Source organism: Macaca fascicularis, chromosome 3, assembly GCF_037993035.2.
Source record: "Macaca fascicularis isolate 582-1 chromosome 3, T2T-MFA8v1.1".
In the NCBI taxonomy this organism is placed as follows: Eukaryota; Metazoa; Chordata; class Mammalia; order Primates; family Cercopithecidae; genus Macaca; species Macaca fascicularis.
This window is the reverse complement of record NC_088377.1, coordinates 125,846,376-125,868,505: the sequence shown is the minus strand read 5'-3', so window position 1 is coordinate 125,868,505 and position 22,130 is coordinate 125,846,376. Positions and strand designations below refer to the sequence as shown.

The 22,130-nt window shown below is 38.6% G+C and overlaps 1 protein-coding gene across 1 annotated transcript in view; it reads left to right on the top strand.

Moving 5' to 3' along the window:
- Positions 1–14,642: 14,642 nt before the first annotated feature.
- The window catches only part of ASB4 (ankyrin repeat and SOCS box containing 4), a 53,092-nt gene continuing 45,604 nt past the window's right edge, over positions 14,643–22,130 (top strand). Inside the window, exon 1 of the mRNA XM_005550171.5 lies at positions 14,643–14,858. Coding sequence (XP_005550228.3) covers positions 14,672–14,858 — 187 coding nt within the window. The 5' untranslated portion in view covers positions 14,643–14,671. The remainder of the gene's footprint in view (positions 14,859–22,130) is intronic.

Below are 22,130 nucleotides of genomic sequence, written 5' to 3'. Positions count from 1 at the left end.
GTTTTATTCAAAATTCTCTTTTAAGCCACCACCAAAGAAGAGAAAGACATTAACATAATAACTCTCAGGGTGGTTCCCTGTTTACAAAGTACGTTTTAACTTTTACTTTGTTTTCTTTCAGAGCCCTAAATTCAACTCCTACTTTATTCCATATTTCCATTTTCAGTCATCCTTGATGCCTGAAACGATTTAGTTGATGCCATATTGATTTCGTTATTATTGGCTTCCTCAAAATGTCTCTCATTTTTCTGTCCCCTTGGCTCATTTCTTAGTGTGTTTTCTAATGTCCATATCCTGCACAATTGCCAGCAGCACCATGACCTAGGGAGGACCCTCATTATGAACGGCGTTCTATAGAAAAAAAAGACGCACATCCCCCTTCAAATGATGCAGCTTGCCCCGTGGAAAACAGAGTTGGTGTCTGAGTCAGGTTTGCTTCCCCAGAGCTCCAGGGCCATTGCTATTGTCCTGTCTCTTTCCTGCATGCTTCCTCATTTGCAAAACAATGTGAATTCTGTTGTTGCTCTTATGACTAAAGGAAAACTGAGGAAGACCACGAGTGGTTGCTTCAGGGATGTTCCATACTGTTAAGAAGGCCACTTGTACTTTTCCAGGCTCCAGGTATATTTTAAAACGAAGACATGTCAAAATAGGTTTCTGTTGTAGTTAAAATGTTTACACTTATTAGCAATTACATTTGTATGAGAGTTGGAGGCTCTTCCAACACTTTCAGTGTACTTCTTTGACTGTATGTATCTAAACTCATTTGGAAATAAACAATAATTGTCTAATTTTGGCCCTTAACTAACTTGAGGTCTCGGCTTAATGCCCTCTTTTCTCATAAAGGAATGCCCTTACATGAACATTAGGACTTTAGAGGACAGCAGTGGTGGCAACAGTGGAGTTGACTGCAGCTGGGGCAAAGGTAGCAGGTTAATATCAGCTAACACCTCCAGAGCATTTGCCATGTGCCAGCGACGATACTAAGTATTTTACGTGTGCTAACACTATGCTTTCTTAGGCAGGTACTATTATCATCTGCTTTTTGTTTAACAGATAAAGAAACCGAGCCACACAGAGGTAAAATAACTTGCTTAAGGGTACACAACTACTAGTAGTATTGAGTCTATACTCTTAAGTATTGTGCTATTCCATTTCTTACTGAATACAAAGCAAAAAAACATAAGGATCAGAGGAGGAGTATGAGTGTCCTCATACAGCAAAGGGAGGTGAGTGGGTTTGTGTGGTGGTGGGAGGGGACTTACAATATCAATAATGACACTAGGTGGGGGCTCAGTAGCTCATGCCATTTTGATTCTCTACCAATGTGTGGTTGTCCCAGGCTGAAGGAATTGAGTTAACAAAGTTTATATCTGCACTCATACTCTTTCCCCAAAGGCCATATGATGTGTCCAAAATTGAAAGTGCCATTTTTCAATGACACATAGAATCTGGGCAGTAGCACAGGACCCTGTGTTCAGAATGACCAGATGCTTAGACGAATGATCTGTTGACGCCATCTTGAAAATCTCAATAATATCTGAACAAATCTCAATAATATTTGAACATTTTGCACTAGGCCCTGCAAATTATGTACCTGTATTCTGGGCAATTTGTAGACACTAGTAGCTCCAATCTGCTGGGGGAAACAAGGTTCTGTCTCCCTGTGATTCCTGTGGAACTGCAGTGCTATAAATCTGCAGTTGTTTGTTAGTGGATTTGCATTTTACTACAATATAATACTTTTCCTCACAGGGAAAAGCAGTCTACTCTCACTAATAGGGGTTTTAATGATGTTCTGCCAAGGTCCACGTGCATAGCCTCAAGCAAAAAGGCTCAGGACAGGCTCTGAATTCCACAGCAGGGTTAACTACAAGGGAGCTTCTTTGCAGTATGATAAAACACGGTTAACCTCAGCTGGATTTGCAGCTAGCCCCAAGGAGCACTCCTCAGGAGCAACACAGGTCTACGTATAACATTTCACTTCTGGTCCACCTGGAAACGTGCACTTCTCATCCCACGGTGTTTGCATAATTTAGGCATGCTATACTTAAGATTTGCCAAAACTTGTAGAGAAAAATCAAACTGTCTCAGTACAAGGAAGCTAAACTGCTAAATCCTCTATTTCCTCTCTCGATGCTCCAGCAGTTTGGCAGTAGAATAAATGATTGCTCACCAGTGGCAAGTTTCCATGGAGTCGGTAGCTCCTAATGTCTTTTCTGAAGGGAAGGGCAGTGAGCTGATTTTCTCCACCAGGGAAGTAATGATCCCAATGAGCAGAAACTAGGAGAGAAAAAAAAGTCAACTTCTCGAAGAAGACAAAAAGGGAATTTCTCACCTCTGTCTGTCAGAGGAGTCAGAGCTTTCCCATTCAAGGAGACCTGTCGGGTTGCACTGAATTAATCATGATAGCTAACATCTTCTAGCATTTACTATGCCCTAGATACCCTTGTAAGGGCTTTACACATGTCAACTTAGTTAATCCTCACAAGAACCCAATGAGGTATTATTATCATCTCCATTTTAGACGTGAAGGACCCAAGGCACAGACAGGGTAAGCAGTTAAGTCAGGAGAGCAGCTGCCTAGCTGTGAGAGCCACAGGTTTATCCAGGACAATAACAAGCAGTGATGAGTTCCCAGTGGAGCCTGGCTGGGTGTGCAGCTGCTAGGCTTCGTACTGTTTGTCCTTACAATAAACCCCCATTAATGAGGGAAGCACGATTGGTCTCCCCTGCTCTTGCAACCTGAAAGAGCCTATAGAATACAGATGCCATTGTGAATGCTTTTGTAATCTGGAGATTCTTTTTTTTTTTTTTTATCAACGGAATAATCAGCCTTTTCATGTATCCATAGGGAATTCAGGAGAGGATTGAAGAAGCGGTTCCTGTTTTTGAGGCATTTGCAATCATTGTTGGAGAGACAGAACCAACAGATGGGGAACAATGGCCAGGGACTCCAGGCCTGGTTTAAGCAAATGCCGCACTGTGGTCTTTACCCATGAATGGTGTGGAAAATGAGAACAGGGAAGAGGATTTACTCACTGGCTGTGGAGTTAGGTCAGAAGGGGGATAGAAAAAAGGAACTGGATGGCTTTGGGGACATTTCTTAATCTTTAGGTTTCACTTTCCTTAACTGAAAATAAAGCCATAAGTTACCTCCAGAACTCTTTCAGCCTTAGTGTTCAGTGGATCTTGATCTTTTCTGTAAAGCTAGATTTTTGTGTGTGGCATTTGTTAAAGTTTGGGCACACCCATGCTTGATCTGGCCCAGTCCGTAAATCACATGAAGATCATGTTAAATCAGGTAGAAATACTTTTCTGGCTTCACATTAGTGCACACGTGTGCTGAATTTTAGTCTTCTCCTTTTCTTGAAAATTCAGTTTAATAATTATCTCTGCCATTTTGCACATTTATTTTTCTTGGCTATTTATATTTTCCTTTTGGGGGGTCAAATATAAAAATAGGATATACATGGACTGTAGCAGTTGATAATAACTTGTGTGCTTTGATTTTTTAAAGAAACAAAATTTACCAAAAGGGATCTTGCTCACTTATCAATTTGGTTTTTTTATATCTCTGTTTTTGTACGTATCTTTTAACATTTTAACTTATTCTAGCCCTCAACAACTGGACACCTGGTTATGATTGCAGAATGTGCCGTTTAAAATCCTGTTTTAAAACTCCATTTTTGTTTTTCTTTTTGAGACAGGGTCTCATTCTGTCATCCAGGCTGGAGTGCAATGATGCAGTCATGGCTCACTGCAACCTTAACTTCCTGGGCTCAAGCAATCCTTCCACCTCAGCCTCCTGAGTAGCTGAAACTACGGGCACATGCCACCACACCAGGCTAATTAAAAAAAAAAATTTTTAAGAGATGGATGTCACCAAGTTGTCCAGGCTGGTCATGAACTCTTGGGGCTCAAGCAATTGCCTCGCCTTCCAAAGTGCTAGAATTACGGCATGAGCTACCATGCCTCATCTAAAAACTAGTTTTTATATCATTACGCATACCATGTTTTCAACGGTAAAATGGTTTTACCCCAAATAGGCATGTAGTTAAGGTAAAAATTATCTGACATTACTGATCATTGAGATTTAGAAACAGTAATTAAGGAGCAGGGATTCAGGAGATACTTTTGCAGTATGATTCTTAGGACGAGGTGACTTTCTATAACCTGGCAAATGTTCTGTAGAGCCTATAGACAAGCTGTTTTTTATGTATTGTGCCTAGACCAGCAACACTGGCATTTAACAAGAACTCAGATCACTCAGACTCTGTGAGGTGTGACCCAGCAGTCTGTGTTGTAACAAACCCTCCAGAGGACTCTGAAGTACCGAAAAATTTGAGAAGGGCTGTCATAATCCAGGCTGTCAACAGAATACAGTAGGGTCATATGCTTTATACTCACTACACTATAGCCAATGACCACCTTTCCTTACATAGTCCCTCCCCATGTCCACCTGGATATAGAATTTAGAAGTAAAATCACAACCCATAGTATTGGCAGTGGTCAGTGACTCCCCATTGCAGATTGCATTTAATTATTTATTTATTTTTTGAGATGGAGGCTGACTTTGTCACCCAGGCTGGAGTGCAGTGGCTCAATCTTGGCTCACTGCAACCTCCACCTCCTGGGTTCAAGCGATTGTCCTACCTCAGCCTCCCGAATAGCTGGGACTACAGGTGTGTGCCACTGCACCCGGCTGAGTTTTGAATTTAGTAGAGACGGGGTTTCACCATGTTGGCCAGGCTGGTCTCAAACTCCTGACCTCAGGTGATCCACCCACCTCGGCCTCCCAAAGTGCTGAGATTACAGGCATGAGCCACCGCGCCTGGTCTTGAATTTATTTAATAGCTGAATCGCTCTACTTGCATTCAAGGTCTTCTGTCTTTATAAAACCAAATCATGTATTCCAGTGTCATCTTCTATTTTTCCTGCTCATATTCTTTATCTTTTAGTAAAATTGGATGGCCATTCCCTCCCCTGTCTCTAATCCTTGTCATGAGCTGGCAAGGTTGTGAAGAACCTTTAATTAGTGAAGATTTATGGGAGTGCCTTCCTAAATGGCATCACCGTGTAAACAAAGAAATCAAGTTACCTGAACTTCTTGGTCTCTATGTATCAAGATCCCAAGATTCTATTTCAAGTACCATTTCCTCTGTGAAATCTTTCTTGATTCCTCAAACAGAATGGTGTGATCGTTCCTTTTTATAATGCCAGCCCCCTGTGTTTCATATTTCTTGCACAGTAGATTCTGGTCTGCCTTATTGTATAACCGGTGTGGTCTAATTTCATTCGTCTATAAGTTCTTGAGATTGGGGCTGAATCCTACTCATCTATCGGTCCCTACTACGCCTGTCACAGTGTCAGACACCTAATAATAACTCAGTCAACAGTGTTCAAATTGTGGTATGGAGCAGCAGGGCGTCCAGCCCAGCCCAGAGTCATTGGATAGCTTTCAGACAAGGCTGTTAGCTGTGTGAGGTAGGTGCATATTGCATGCTTGTCCCAAAATATTCTCTTGCAGGTGACTGACATTCTTTTTTGTATTTAAAAAAAAGATTTATAGAAAGCTCACAGCCCACGTTTAAAGTACAAAATTCACCTATGAGAAATCAAGAAATGGAAGGAAGATCTAGAGGACAAGCCTAGCTTTTTTACCCCCTGGAGCAATCAAGGGGCAGCTACAGACACTAGAAAAGACCAGGGCTGGGAAACGGGAACAAATCTTTGATTTCACAGTCTTGCCTGGGGCCTTGACTGACAGTAGCTGCTGCTTTAACCTCCATCTGTGGCTTCACGCCTTTTTAGAAAGGACTCAGGAAATCACACTCGGGTCTTATAGGGAATATTTTCAGCCTAGGAGAAAAATTGTGAGCATGAGAAGCAAGCTTGTCTTGCTTTCCCATACCCAAAGACAGAGACTCATAAGACAACAGTCTGCAAAGAATCTGGAGACAAACGGTACAAAACACATTTAGCTTATTATTTTGAATGTTCTTTTTAATACTACTGTAGCAAAAACAAACAACAAATGGACAACCCACTCCTCCTCCAAACAATGTTTATGTATTTGTTAGCTACATATTGAAATTCATTTTATGAAATCATAAACCCATGGCAAATTCTCAGTAGAGAAATTCATTGTAGGAAAATATGATCAGGGAAGATATGGTTTACATGGATTAAAACAAAATTTTTAAAATCCATATTTGTGATTTAATCTGGATCACGTTTTATCCGCATTGCCTCAGATTTTTTTTCCCCCCCAGGATACTGCAGCTGTTCTTCCGGGTTCATTTATCGAGGAACACTGCCATCATGTGGCCTGACGTGTTAACACAGTCCCTAAAAGACAACTAGCAGCACGATTTTAATTTTGATTCTCGCTCTAGAAAAATGTTTGTGGCTTTAAAATGTGCTTCGTCGTTTGAAGCTGTGTTTGTTAATACCTTTCTGAAATGGCATCCTTAAAATATCTGCCAAAGGATCAACTCTATGTCGCCTTTTGAATTTCTCAAGCATATAGTTATCACATCAAAAAATATATAAAATAATAATTGAACATTGCTCACTTTATAAATTTGTCAAGTTTTCACAAGTTTATATACTGTAAAAAGAGTGGAATACTTTTCTTATATACACTAGTGTGGTTGCTTATTTTTTCTTTACACTGTCAGTTTAGGGAGGGGAGTTACAAAACTATAGAAAACTACAGAGAGACAGCATAGTGTAGTTCAAAAACTAAAGTATGAAGCTTAACATTAGGTTGGAGTCTTCACTATGTGACTAAATAATTATGCAATTTTGTGCAAACATGTAAGCGAGATGGCCTCAGTGCTTTTTTTCTTAAATGAGAAGGTTCGATACTCCTAACAAGAACCTTTTTTTGCTATAATTCTGTGACTCTACAAGCAAAATTAAGTTCTTTTAAAAAGCAAGAGTGTTGTTTCTCTTTAGGTATACTATTTTTCTATGGTTTTCTGAAAATATGTGCCCCCTTTCTCTCCACTCCTCTTTCCCATTCCTAACTACAGCTTTGTCTGCATAATTTGTTGTGCAATTTTTTTTTTTTTTTCCTGCAAGGTCCCATAGTTTTGGCGTTGTGTTGAGGATTACTCCAGCTCAGTTTTCATGAATTAGATAGTTCCATACTATAAAATAAAACTGATGAATCTTTGCAGTTGGTAAACAACTTATTGGCTTCTGACAACTGTGGGTGTAAAAAGAACGTTAGAAAAGACAATTCAGAGGACAGTCCAATTTCTTTACCCCGTGAAAGGGAAGGATGAATTTTTTCTCTTACTGCACCTCTGCATCATAAATTTGTCAAAAGTAAAAAGAGAATACAAATGCTGCCTGGAGCACAATTGTGAGGTTAATGTTCTGATGCGACAAAATTATGGTAAATTATTCCCTCGAGATAATGTTGTGAAGTGTGTAACTGGGTGAGGGATGGAAATACAAACTGGTGTTGATGTTTAAACTGTGCTGGATGGCATGTAAATGCAAGTCAGTTGCTAGGAGACCTGCAACACAGAGCTAATGCCCCCTCTGTGGGGCAGGGATGTTTGATCTCAAGAAACCTTGTCTTTCACAGTCAAAGATGACATTAAATGAATAGTCTGTCAAAATTCAGGTGGGCCAGTGCTTGGTTACTGCTTGTGTCAATCCAGCCATTCTGACATCCACCACCTGTAAAGAGAGTCGCTGAAAGGGAACAATCTAGCATCGTGCCGCTGACCAAGATTCTCCGGAAACACTCAGGGTAATTAGCTACGAATTCAGTTTAAATACTCTTACATGAAAGGCAGCTGGTTTGTTCGCTGATATGGGATCCAAGAAGTGGGCAGTAGCGGCTAAATAATCGCTTCAGCATTCCACAGAGAGGGATGCCAGGCCACAAATAGAGTTCCAAGCGAAGATGTGCTTGCGTAGGACTTTGGACCCTCCCGTTTACCAAGCAATCATTTCTGCCATTTGTGGGGATTGTTGAACAGATTTTAGGCTAAACACACATGTTCCCAGTATGTAAGATTGAGAATAAATACGCCGAACTTTAGAGCTGAAGTATGTTAGCAGTTCTTCCAGCGCCCCCCACTGCTTGAAGACAGAACCTGAATCAGTCTGTGGACAAGGGCAGCCCATAACATGGCTTCCACAGGGAACACTTTCAAAAACTTCAGCAAGGTCTTCTGCCCTTGCAAAATAGTGTTAATCTTTGCCAATGTCCAGGACACTGTGTTCCATAAGGGAGAAAAAAGCCCTAAAGGCTGAGGAGTGGGTCTAGTAGGTCTCATTTTACTTACAGGAAAAGAAGTCACTGAGAGATATTTTGAATTATTGGAAACATAACAGCTATGACCACCAGAGCTGGGAACACGATCCAGGTGTCTCAGTCTGACGGTCTTTCACCGTAACACCACTTAGTATTTCTCAGGAAAAATTGTGATGTTCTGTCAGTCCACTGATACGAACAACAGTAATAATTTGTAACTTTCCTATAATGCTTCACAATATGCAAAGCACGTTTGTATACATTGTTTCACGTGATTTTTACAACCCTGATAATTATTCTTATGAAATAACATGCTTAGTCCACAGAATTGATCTGTATTGTTATAAAAGTATAGTTTTAATTGTACTAGCTTGCTGGCTCTTTATTATAATATTGTGGCCATGCCCCCAAATCAAGATGTGGAAGTGGAGGAGACTTTTCTTACTTGTGGGTCCACAGGAGCACACCTTGTTCTGATCTATACAAGGGTGGCTTATGGTGTGGCTGCAATCCTAGACCTTACCCAGTTTACTTTTCTTGGTAGCACATATTACCATGTGACAAACTATATATCTTACTGTCTGTTTTTTGTCTGCTCCCTTGCAGCCCCTCCACTAGTATAAAAGCTCCATAAAGGTAAAGATTTTAACTTGTTTTCTTTGTGTATCTGCAGTACTTAGAAAAAGTACTGCTGGTAGTTAAGATGGACCCCATTGATTCTCACTTCTCGGTTTTCACACCTTTAACAAAATCCTCTCTCACACTGAATCAGAGTTAGTCAGTGTGACCATAGGATATGATAGACATCGTGGTGTATGACTTACTAGGTTAGGTCATAAAAGATGTTGCAGTTTCCAACTGGCTCTCCTGGATCTTTCTTTCTGGGAGAAACAAGCTGCCATGTTGTGAGGATACTCAAGCAGCCCGTGGAGAGAACTACATGGACACAAACCACATAACCAGTATCAACTTGTTAGCTAAGTGACTGAGCCACTTTTAAAGGGGATTGTCTAACCCCCAACCTTTGTGTCTTTAGTTTGAGGCCTCAGACATCATAGAGCAGAGACAAGCCTTTCCCACTATGTCCTGATCCACTGAAACCATGAGAGATAATAAATGATGACTGTTGCTTTAAGCCAATACATTTTGAGGTTATTTGCTATGCAGCAAAAGATGACTAATACAGTGTCTGGCTCATAGTAAGTTCCCAATAAATATTTATTGAATGAAGGGCTAAATGTGAGTCAATTTCTTACTAGATTACTCAGTGATCAAATAGAATATCTAATTAACCTGAATAAAACCATATAAAAATCCATTTAAGCAATAGAACATTGGTTGGGAGTCTCAAGATCTAGGCTTGAGTGTTATATCTGCTGCTTATTTGCTATTTGACCTTGTATAATTCATTTATAGTCTTTGATTCTTAGTTCCCCTGATCTGTAAACTAGAAATAATAATAACAATTAAAATTACATCACAAATAATACCTGCTGCCTTGAGGAGCCTTGTTGACATTGTGAACTTCTGGATCAGACCTCCGCTGAAACCCAAACACTACAACTGGAATTTTCCATTATAGAAACCAATAAATATTTACTGTTTAAATCAGTTCCAGTTGCTAGTGTTACTTACAAACAAAGGCATCTTTATACTAAGCACTAACACTAACATATAAAAGAATAGCAAAAAAAAGAAAAAAGAAAAAAGAAAAAACCCAACCAGATGACGTGTAATGAGTAAGATGCTACATATTAGAGAAGTATAACAGATAAGAAGAAAGGGATGTCAGACACCTAATCATCCATTTCTGTAATAGGGAGGACATCCTAATTCAGCTGCTGGGAAAGTCAGGAGGCCCAAGGGGTTCTGTTGCCACAGAAATTCTAGTTTCCAATTCTAACTGGCTTCAAATTTCTTCCCTATAGTTGCATTTGATAAGTGATTGTGGCTTAGTAGCATCAAATTCATGTTTAAATGCTATGATAAACCAAGGAGCCATTTGTGTTCCAGAGAAGATACTCCAAGTAGAGAGATTATGTTGTACACAGACAAGCAGCTGGGACTTCGTGCCTGCTGTCTCAGCCATGGGTCCCCAGAGAGTACACCAGGGTCTTAAGGGCCACTTGCCTCAACATCATTGCCTTGTCAGAAAGGTCTTCATACTATTTCAAGAGCAAAGGACAGTGCTCTGGACATGTCATGAAACAGTAATAAAAAGCTCATCTTATAGGATGGAGAGTTTTCATTTTTAAGAGCTGAGGAGACAGGAATTTCTGACAAGCCTGACTAGACAGTGTGAAACATGACCACTGTGTAATTTGACCTCCTGAGGTGACTTGAAGCAGTGGCTTGGATAGTGGAGGCAGGTCTCAAACCTGCTATTAGCATTGGTGGCATTGCTTCCTATGTGAGAAGGATTTTGATGGGCAATTTAATTAAGCTGCTATTTGCTTTGTAGGTGCAAATAATCTGTAAGTTGTATGCTTTGCTGCTCAGGTAAATCAATCAATTGATTTTTAGCAGAATTACATAGATAATATTTTCAACTTGATACATTTTTTAAATGAAAATTTGCTTTGTTTTCTTGGATTATTCCACCAAGTTTAGATCTAGGATTTATTTATATAGCTATGGGACAAGACTGAAATAGCTTCGGTGGGAAAAATTATAGCCATCTCTTTAGGCTAAAATTTTAAAGTTGTATCCAGATATTAAAGCAATGCTTTAAAATTTCATTCTGAAGTCATGTCCCCTGCGGCCTTCGACCTTGAGGGCCAAGTTTTGAAGTTTGCCAACCTGAGTAAGGACCATCTGTGCATTGATCAGGTTTAAGTCTCAATGCAGACACTTAGAAAGATAGCCGTTGTGAGACTCAAGCATTAGGAAAACAAGGATATTTCTAAATCACCTTATCTTCTTATTTAGCACTTCAAGGACCATGCCTGAAGGACTCACGTCATAGGGTTTCTTTCACAAGGCAAAGATGATAACCATTCCACCTCTGGAGGGAGATCAATAGGCTTGCTGACATAGGGAGCAAAGGAAAAGCTAGAGAGGCAGTAAATAGTCCAGCTGGACCCTTGTAGCTAGGAAGGCTAGAAGCCTTGATGGATTGTGAGAGGATATATAGGCTCATCCAGGGGTCAGATGGCATGTACTCAGCCCTCCTCACACACTTCTTCCAAGGTTGAACTTTGATGGGATGGGGGGTGGTTTAGAAACAACCAGATATGCCTGAGGAATTTCGAGGCCACTGAGGTTAGCGGCTCAGCATTAGAGAGAATGTAGACCCCTTGGAAACTTCATTCCTTAGCTTAGGTCTATGTCTATTCTGGCCCTAAGAAGATGGCAAGAAGGTGGCACAATAGAAGACGACTTGTTCTTCATCGTCCTTGTCAGCCAATGGGCTGCAGTGTTTGAGGACATCAAAACTGTAGTCAAATGACCAGAATCACACACTTCAGTAGCCAGATAAGACCAAGTTAGTGAGGACTCATTCTGCCACGGAGATATCAGGAAGGGTCCAGAGGACAATGAGTCCATCTGATGACCCCTTTGCCTTTCAGTCACCATGAAGTCTTGTAAGGTGCATTCTTACTGCTGACTGCTATTCACTTGATACACGTGGTCTGGCCATACTGGTAATTTATGACAAAAGTCTCTTCCAATTAATACCAGTTGTTAAATATTAGCATTGTGAATATTGTTCCTCCATGTATCCCATATTCCCTGAAACTCTCTTAGGGGGAAAGCCTGAACTCTCAAACACAGAGAATTTTATTCAAAGAGACTGGTCATTTACCTAAAGAGACTGCTAAATATTTGGATCAGATTAACACCTCAGGTTGGACCAAAATTAAATTGTCCTTCTTTTTGCCACTAAGTTAGGTGTGGAGACCCATAATGGGGATCAGAACAAATGATTAGATATAAACAAACTGTATTATTTTTGTATGAAATTCAGTATATTTGCAACTTTGTGACAAATTCTAGTGTATAGGAAATGGAGACGATCTAGGGATTCCCATTGCCACTTAAATCTGTTAGTGAGTTAAGTTACACATGGGCAGGGATTTTTGTGTTTGTTCACTGCTATATCTGCAGTGCCCAGAATAAGTGTCTGGCAAATGGTAGGTACTCGGTGAGTATATGTGGAAAGAATCATAACAATAGCATAAAACAGACTTGCAAAGTGCTCTCTAAGAATGCCAATACAATTTCAACAAAAGCAGTGTGTCACAGAGAGTTGGGAGCCAATCCCTTGGTTGAGGAAGTATTTCCATATATGGCTCTTTTTGTTATTGCTATTTTTCAAAAATTATGTAATTTAAAATTTTCAAAAATTGTAAAATATTTAACATTAAAAAATAGAAAAAAAAATTGGCAGGGCACAGTGGCTCATGCCTGTAATCCTAGCACTTTGGATGGCCGAGGCAGGAGGTTCGCTTAAACTTAGGAGTTGGAGATCAGCCTGGGCAACATGGCAAAATCCTGTCTCTTCAAAAAAACATACAAAATTTAGCCAGGTGTATCGGTTGCATGCCTGTAGTCCTAACTACTCCAGAGGCTGAGGTGGGAGGATGGCTTGAGCCTAAGAGGCAAAGGTTGCAGTGAGCCCAGATTGCACCACTCCATTCCAGTCTGGGCGACAGAGTGAGACCCTGTCTCAAAATAAAATAACAAACAAAACTAATCTACAGTATTTGAAGTTAAGACTTATTGTTATCTCTGTGAGGCAGGTGTTTTGATTAGAAGAGGACATAAAAGGGGCTTCAGGTAAACTTGAACTAGTCTATGATTTAACCTCATTGTTGATTACAGGTAAACTTGAACTAGTCTATGATTTAACCTCATTGTTGATTACATGAGTGTGTTCACTCAAAATTTGACAAGCTGTATACCTATAACTTGTCAATTTCTTGAATTACACATCAATAAAACAAGTTAAAAAAACATCATTTACATACTTAAGTAAATTCTAAGAATCAAATAGTATCATTGTAAGTTTTTTAAAAAGTCATGTTCTTATTCTGCAGAAAGTTTGCACTAGTTTTGACTTCCACAAACAACATAAAATGCAATTTATTTGCATTCTCTTTAGTACTTGCCATTATAATTTTCCTAATTTTTAATGATTTTATGTAAGAAAAATTAAGTATATACTTTTCTCTCCAACTTTTTATTTGAAAAATTTCAAACTTACAGAAAAGCTGAAAGAATAGTGTAATGGACACCAATATATCCCTTATTAGATTCACCAACTCTTTAAGTTTTTGCCACACTTGCTATTCTCTGTTTCTATTTATACATACTTGTATATATATGTATATGTATATATACACGTGTGTATATATATTACACATGCGTGCGTATATGTATACGTATATATGTATATTTAGTACATAGATTTAGTACATATATATTTAGTACATATACATATATACGTATACATATACATATATACATACACACGCATGTGTAAATAGAATATAGATATACACACACATCTATCTATCTGCATTTCCGAGCTACTTTTAAAGAAGTTTTAGACATCATGACAATTTATCCCTTAGTGTATCACTTAAGGGTAAGAATATTTTTTGACATAACCACAACACATTTATCATTACACTTCTATATTGTCAAGTAATATCTAGTCCACGTTTATAGTTCCACAATTGTCCCAATACTGTCTTTTCTAGCTGATTAAAAAACAGGATTCAATAAAGTTCATTCACATGTTGCATTTAGCTGTTTTATCTCTTCAGTTTCTTTTTTACCTAAAATAGTCTCTGCCCCCGACCATCCTTCTACACCCAGCTTTTCATGATATTAAAATTTTTCAAGTCTAGGTCGCTCGAAAACCTCCTGTTTGTCTTCAAATATGTATGACCGTGGTTGATTTTACAAGCTCATACTGTAAAATTATTACAGGTTTTTAGAAGCACATGTATCACCAACTGTAACAGATTTTCATTGGTTAGTCAGAGCAAGACACTGGATCTCCAGCCAGGCACCAGATGTTTTTATTGAGGGGAAAAAAAAGAGCATTAAGAGCTTTTAAATCTTATGTTATTACTTTGATCATATAAGAAATAATTGTGACATTTCGTGCTTGGAAATGTATCATGGGGGCTTTCCTTCATATTGACACTATATATTACTGAATGGATCAGTTAATATATAACCAGTTTAAAGGACCTGAAAATGTAGTGACAGCCAAGAAGGATATTTTGAAGTTTGAAATGATCCCTATATAAATAGAACGGATCAGCATAACTTTGGGATAAAATTAGCTGACAGTTTGTGGACTCTCCAGCCTGCGCCTGTTTGCTTGGTGCTGTTCTCTTGATAAATCACAACAAAGCTTCCAGAAGGAGAGGAAGGATGGACGGCACCACTGCCCCTGTTACTAAATCTGGAGCTGCCAAGTTAGTTAAGAGAAATTTCCTTGAGGCTCTAAAGTCCAATGACTTCGGAAAATTGAAGGCTATTTTAATCCAAAGGCAAATAGATGTGGACACTGTTTTTGAAGTCGAAGATGAGAATATGGTTTTGGCATCTTATAAACAAGGTAAAAACATATAGGTGTTATTGTAAAACTGGTAGAAAATGTTTTTTTTTTTTTAAATGCAGTGTCAGTTATCCACTCTAAACAGTAGCTTGTATTGTTTCTTTAAGTATTCATTTTAAAAATATTTCTAAATTGGTATTTTCTTTCTTTTTAAACTAAAACACATGGTGGACTGATATATATGTATAAGTTGTGTCTCTCCTTTTGTTTTCCCACCCTTGGGCCTAGGACTTGGAATCCCAGACAATCATTTTTAGCAACGCACTCCCTGTTTTTAACTTTTCTTCTGACTATGATGATATAGAAGGAAGAAAACATTTCTAGATTATTACTAAGCAGATTGTTGAAACCCTATCTTAGACAATGTACCTGGTTTAAGAACAGGCTGCTAATTCTCCATTAACAGCCACTTAAAGATATATCCTCTCTATGTCCATGTGGATAAAAAAGAGGACTCTCCCAGGCATTTGGAGGGTTAATAAATGGATAAAGCAGTGTCATAGGCACCTTGATGGTCTTCATCATTTTAATGAGTTTTCAGTTCAGGCACAAAAGCTGAATTCAGCAAAACCAAAAAGTTAACTTTTTTCCTGGACTACAATAATTGTTCAAAATTGTAGATATGCTTAATACAGAGTACCTGCCTTATAAAGACCTAAGGAAAACAAAAATTAGAACTTCTTTTTTACCAAGAAATTTTCTGGAACCCATGGTTAATAAATCAGAAATAAATTAGAGTTCCACTGATTCTGATTTCCCAAATCAACTGGCTAATGGAGGGGAACGTGAGCAGTTAGATCATCTGGTGAGCATACTGCAAACACGCTGCTCAACATCACTAATGTTTAATACAATATAGATGCTAAGGTCTTGTGTATAGCATTTAGAGACAGTCATTATTTTCATGTTTAAAGATGATTTCGGGTCATATATAAATGATCATTATAATCCATTTCCAAATACAAATGCTAATGGTACATTATATATTTCTTCATTAATTACTGTCCTCTGTCAGTTCTGAGGGAAGTATAGAAGAGTTGAAGCTACTTACTGTGTTTAAGACTTTTACTCGAAGGCTTTATAATATTTTCACATTAGTGGCATTAATATATTGATGGGAAGACAAAGAAGGGATATATTTTTTAAAAAGTTTATGGGGTCTCTGTTAGAAAGAAAATTTGTATATACTATGTAATTAGATTGCTTTCATCTTATAACTTTGTTCAGTGATAGAGTGTCTGAATGCTAAACTAATTTTAAAGATGTTTTTAAAAGCTTATAATTCTGCCTAGGGCGAAATAACTCAGGTTCAAGTCAGTGGGTAAGTTATTTGACCGTGAATTGCAAAGACTGTCTACTTTCATCTCCTGAGCAAGTCAAGTTGCACAGATTGTGCAAAGTTTCTGAGGATATAAGAAACAAAGTTTTAGGTGCAGGCTCTAGGGAAGTGGAGGGGAGTGGGGGGTTGGTTCTCCTGCTTCCACCGGTGTCATCACCCTTGAAGGAAAAGAAAATACATTTTAAATTATTCTTGTCAATGTGAGCTGACTCCTACAGTCCTTATAGAGCTAAATTTTCATTCACACGAATTGAGGTGTTTTCGTAGTGTTAGGACTGTGGGATGTGGCTTTCAATTAAGGAGATAGCAAATTACACCCTCTGGAAAAGGAAAAGAACAGTTTCATTCTTATGTATGCCAGGTGGATGTTTGCACAGAACTAGTAAAATTTGTGGTCTTACTTTTAGGGTTTATGCAGGAAATTTGTGTCTGTGCATTCATGTGTAGAAAGAAACACACTACTCTGTTTAATATGAGTATGGGCATAAGGACCTGTCTCTTTAGTCTTAAATCCAGGTTAAGACCTCATCTTTCTTAAAAGTTTCTTCAAATTTTTTTCACATGCTTCCAGCCTTATCATCGATCCTTTTAAACTTAGGAATGGAAAGTTAGAAATGGAAAAGATAAATAGAATCCTAGCTGCTAGAGATCTAAGTGGTTATATCAATTTCTTAAGTCATAAAGTCATTGTCAGGCAACAGCATGGAGCTGAGCAGTCTACAGTGGTTAGTTAGTTGTTTTCTAAATAGTTCAAAGGAATAGGACCTATTTCTATGTGGTCTTAAAGGGTGTGTGGCTGGATTAAAGTTTGTGAGACTTTATTAAATCAAAGGAGAAGTTTTGGACATTGGATGCTTGTTGAACTGCTACATACTGCTCTTTGATTGTTTTTTAAGCACTTTTGAAAAGCTCTACACAGAAGTGCATGAATAAGTGTGCGACTTGATTACTTTTCACAAAATAACAAACCTACGTAGCCAACATCCAGATGAGGAAACAGAACATTCCTGTTTACTTTTAAAGTGTGGGAATCTTCAGGTTTCAGTTATATTTGGCTTAATAAGAAAGACAATGTGCAAAACCTATAACAAATCTCATGCTACTCTTAAATTTCCTTGCATAATCAATACTAAAATTCTATATTCAACATTTGATAGTCCTATAGAAAATGAAAAGTAGTACAATCAATTCTAAACCATTCTTATTTATTTAGAACATACAGCATTTTTATACGATTTAAAAATTAACTAAATTTTATCCCGAAATATAGTCCATCTAAGCCTATATGAAAGTCAGTGTATAATTTTTGAAAAGGGAACTCAGAACTCTGCTGGCAAATAAATCACCTAAAATCTAAATAGTGCTCCCCAAATTTACAATCTAGTTGGCACACCAGTAATCAAAAGTTGAGCTCATAAGCAAATATGAAATGTGGATTTTGTGAGGAAGACCGAATAAAGCTATTGGAGTACAAATAAGTCTGGAAGCTCATTTCTGCTTTCCTCTGTAGCACTGGGCCCATCTCATTGAGTATCTTCTCTTTCCAGTTTGACAGAAAACAAGTTCATGTTCAAACTGTGGAGCCTATCTTTCTCCAGCACCTAATCATGATACTTAAAGTTAGAGAGTTCTCACTTTACTTTTCTAAGTTATTTTAAGCTTCATAATAAAATCTTCAGATGAAATCATGTTGTATTAATTTAAAGAAAATTTCCTCACATTTTGTAAAGCAAACATTTAAAATGTACTGGTTGGCATTCGAGAGACCTCCCTGGGAATGGCGGAGAGAATGGGTCTTAAAAGCAAAAACAAGTAAGCAAAAATTGCATTTACCAGGTGATCACTTTAAAATAAAAATGATACAAAGAAAACGTAAAGAACAACTTTCTAACTACCAAATGCGATAAGTCATTGAAAGTCAAGGGATGTCAGTGATATAAAATTTATTATGAGCCAAGCATAAAATAAATCTTTAAAGAAAACACAAAGGTCCCTTCTATTGGTTTTCACTGGTGAACTCCATACTGGAAACATGAAGGACTGTCCATAAAACTGTTGTCAAAGGCTTTACCAACTACACAGCTTGATCTTCCTTCAGATGTATGAGCTTTGGCTCATAAATGATACGGGCAGAATTTCATACTTATCTCTTTGGTAGGAAACTCCCTAGTCAGCAAGGTTCATCGGAGTCCTTTTATTAATCAGGGTAATGCACTTTAAGTACTTCGTTTATGGCCCATAGCCACTGATTCCTTGGTTGGTGGTCATATTTGTAATTAAAATAACCAATGAATGATTTCACTTGAAAACTTTCTGGCAGGTACTCTATCTACTTTGCTAAGTAGTAACTTATATCCAAATATTGTGAAAGCTCTTATTTCCACTCTCCGAATGAATAATTTCTTTATCACCTAATTTTCCTCTTTGCCAGAAATTCACTCTCCTGCTTTCCCATTTCCATCCTAGGGTTCTTTTCCTTTCTTCGATGTTCAAACTTTTTTCTTTTACATTTTACACTTCAAACTTGCTTTTTCCCCCTGCTTCCCAGGGGAACTTTGAGTTATCTGGAAAATATTAGCTATTAAAAAATAGCCAAGAATTGTGCTTCAGTCTGTAATCCTTCAGGACTGTGTAAATACGTGGACACAGGCAGAGCAAATGTCTGCTAATCCAGCCACGAGCAGTGTGTGTAACCTTTGGCTGTAATAACAGAGGCTTCTCGTGTGTGGGGTTCTTTTGACTCAGATAACATTATAGCTGATAACTGTTGCAGAGCCCAGGCTTAGCTGAAGGTTTACCAGAAATGTGTACATCCTCTCCAAACGCTGGAGCAGAACGAAGCCCCTCTTCCAAAAGAAGGCCCAAACACTTTGCTCCTTGCTATATTTCTAGGCAGCTTTCTACCCAGCTATTGGGGCATATCTCTTTGGTTTCAGATTTAAATTAAGCACACACACACACACACACACACACAGGATTAGTCTGCATATTTTTTTTTCCAGGGAAAAAACTTCTAAAATTCCTTTAGAACTTTTAGCTACAAGTGATATCAGTTTGGAGGTAAACTGCATGAAGCCTTTGGATCATAGATGGCTATTTAAAGATTTGGGGGCAATGGAGTTTGAGAGTTCGAGTTGATTCTGTCAGTACTTGTTATATGAACATGGACACTTTATACTACTTAACCTCTTCCAGACTAATTATCTTCATTTGTAAAATGGAAACTTTGACAAGACCCTCTCTAAGTTCAGATTCCTGCATACAGATAATTAATCATATTATGCAGGTGAAGCTGTGTAAACAGATTATGTATCATGGTCAAAGCCACATGAGCATGGCCTGTATTTGGGAGTTCCTGTGGGGTTTGTACATAGGGGAAATAATCTGTATTTTTCTTTTCTTTTTAGTGAGCTTCTTACTCAAACAGAACTCTTCTGCAAGGAGCTGTCACTCACACAGACTGTAGACATGGGGTAGTGTGTGAGTGGTTTACATTAGAGGGAGGCAGCCGCTGCTTCACCTCCCATCCCCAGCTCCCATGGGCTTGGTTTCCTGGTTCTGCCTCACCTCTGTCCTTTGTGCAGTCTAAACACATAGTAAAAGGGCAACCTGAAATCTGCAGAGGTGAACAGAGAGGGGCTTTGAAAGACAAATACTAGGAATAAATCACATTCTAGGTTTCGAAGTCCTGGGAAAATTTTGCTGTGGGAAGAAGGGAGTGTGTAAAAAATGAATCTGCCTGATCAGTTAATAGTGTTTCTAGCATGCTGTGATCATTGGTGGTTATATTTTGGGGGACGAATTCTGATCTCTTGACATATCAGCATCAGCACAAGATTGTGAACAGGCACAGCCTCATCTGTGGTTTTTGAAGATAGTTTTACCTGTGGTTTGGCCCTCCATGACAGTAAGTGTGTTTTACTTCCACACTTACTACACAGCGACCTGTAGGCCCCACCTCATTTTAAAGTTATGATTGTACGTTCATGTCCCTTTTGCCAGGGGCTGCTCTTTTCTCTGCTCAAAGCAGCAGGCTTTCCTGACATGCTCGGGGCTGAATTATTCAACAATCCCTCCCCCCACATTACTACCAAAGTTTTGCAACACAGCCTCCAGATATACTTCAGTACACCCTAAACCATAGCCTGCAATCTGTCCTCTTCCCATTTCTCCACTTCAGCTCCCCAGGGGCAGCAGCCAAGGTGTCTTGTTGCCACCTACCTACACACACTCCTATCTTAGGAGAGGTGAGTTGTAGCCACAACTCCATTCTGGGAGCTGGCTGATTTCCAGGACTTGGTAGTCTGTAAGCCTGATTGACCAGTTAATGTTTACGATTACAGGAGATGCAGAAAAAACTGACTGAGAGGCCAAGGATGACTGATTCACGTAATACATGGGCAGGAGAGATTCTTTAGGTGCTACTGGCAAGTTAGGAGGAGGAAAAAGATTCAACTAGCAAATGCATTTCCACATCAGAGATGTGAAATATTACAGATGAATTGTGGATCTTCTTCCTTTCCTTGTGATTTGTGAAGCAGGCTTGGAGGTAATTCTATTCTGCTTCCACAAAGACAAAGACAAAGACAGATAGAAATTCTGCATTGCGGGTATTCTGAGTCTATGAGTTTGGATTGAGGCAGGCAACTCATGGCTCTAGCAGGATGAAAAAGTGGCAGTTTTCTCATCTGGAAAATAAAAAGGCTTGGACTGGATAATCTTCCCTCCAGTGCTGACATTCTGTGTTTCTTTGATTTTACATCAAAATGGTGTTTTCTTAATCAGCTCTCTGCTGCTTCCTTTCTGGGATCATTTTTCTTCCCATTGCAGAAGCAGGCGCAAGTTTCCAATCAGTTGTCACAGAGAGCTGCCTAATTTTTGCTGTTAATCAGCAGGCAAAACACACCCTGGTTTTCAGACCTGGAACCAACTTCTTAGGCAGTTAGAAAAGACTGTTTTTGTCAATTGCTTTTTGAGGAAATTTGAGTATTAAAATGACTGATTAAGTATTGATGTTAATATGATTCATTCATCATCAAAAGCAAGCTGCATAACATACAGCTTAAGAACTCTGCTTGGAACAGAGGTTCAACGTACATAACTCAGTAGAAATGTATAAATGAATCTATATGCACATACATAGTGTGTGCATATCAGTTTGCATACACATACACACGAGGCGTGGAGTTGATACTCCCCAGCTCAGACCATCTATGACATTACTTAGTTCTGCCACGGAAAGTCCGTATAATCCAACACCATCTCTTCCCAGTGTCTGGAATCTCAAATTAATATCTTAGAATTTAATTCTATTAGCTGAATATAGATTTTTCCATAAATTCAGATAATCCTGAGAGTGATCACACTTTAAACAATCCTCAGTCCATTAGACCTTAATGTGAAATAACTGGATTTCTTTTTAAAGAGTAGATTTGGATAAAGGGAAAGGTGGGAGGGAGAGAAAGCAAGATGGCTCTTGAATTCTGAATGGAGTAAAAAAGGGATTAAAGTTGTGTGTGTGTGTGTGTGTGTGTGTGTGTGTGTGTGTGTGAAGCTATGTTGGAGGATACATTGCAGAAAGACAAACTTCCGGTTGAGTTCATTCATTCCTGTGGGATTAATCACTGTGCACAACCTTGTAAAGAGCTTATTCAAATTAAATAATTCTTTCCCCTCCGGACAGAGAGACAATTGCTTGTTTTAATTTTATTTATTTTTGTTAAAAAGCAATACATGCACAGGATACTACATTTAAAAGTTACTAAGGGGGTATTCAAGAACAAGTGCATGTCTGTCCTGATCCACTAACCCTCCAGTTCTTCTTGGAGGCCACCACTATAACCAGTTTCTTGTTCTCGGTGTTTACAAATATAATTGCATATGATAGCATAGTCTGTATACTGTTTGGCTCCCTGCTTGTCTCACTCAGTAAT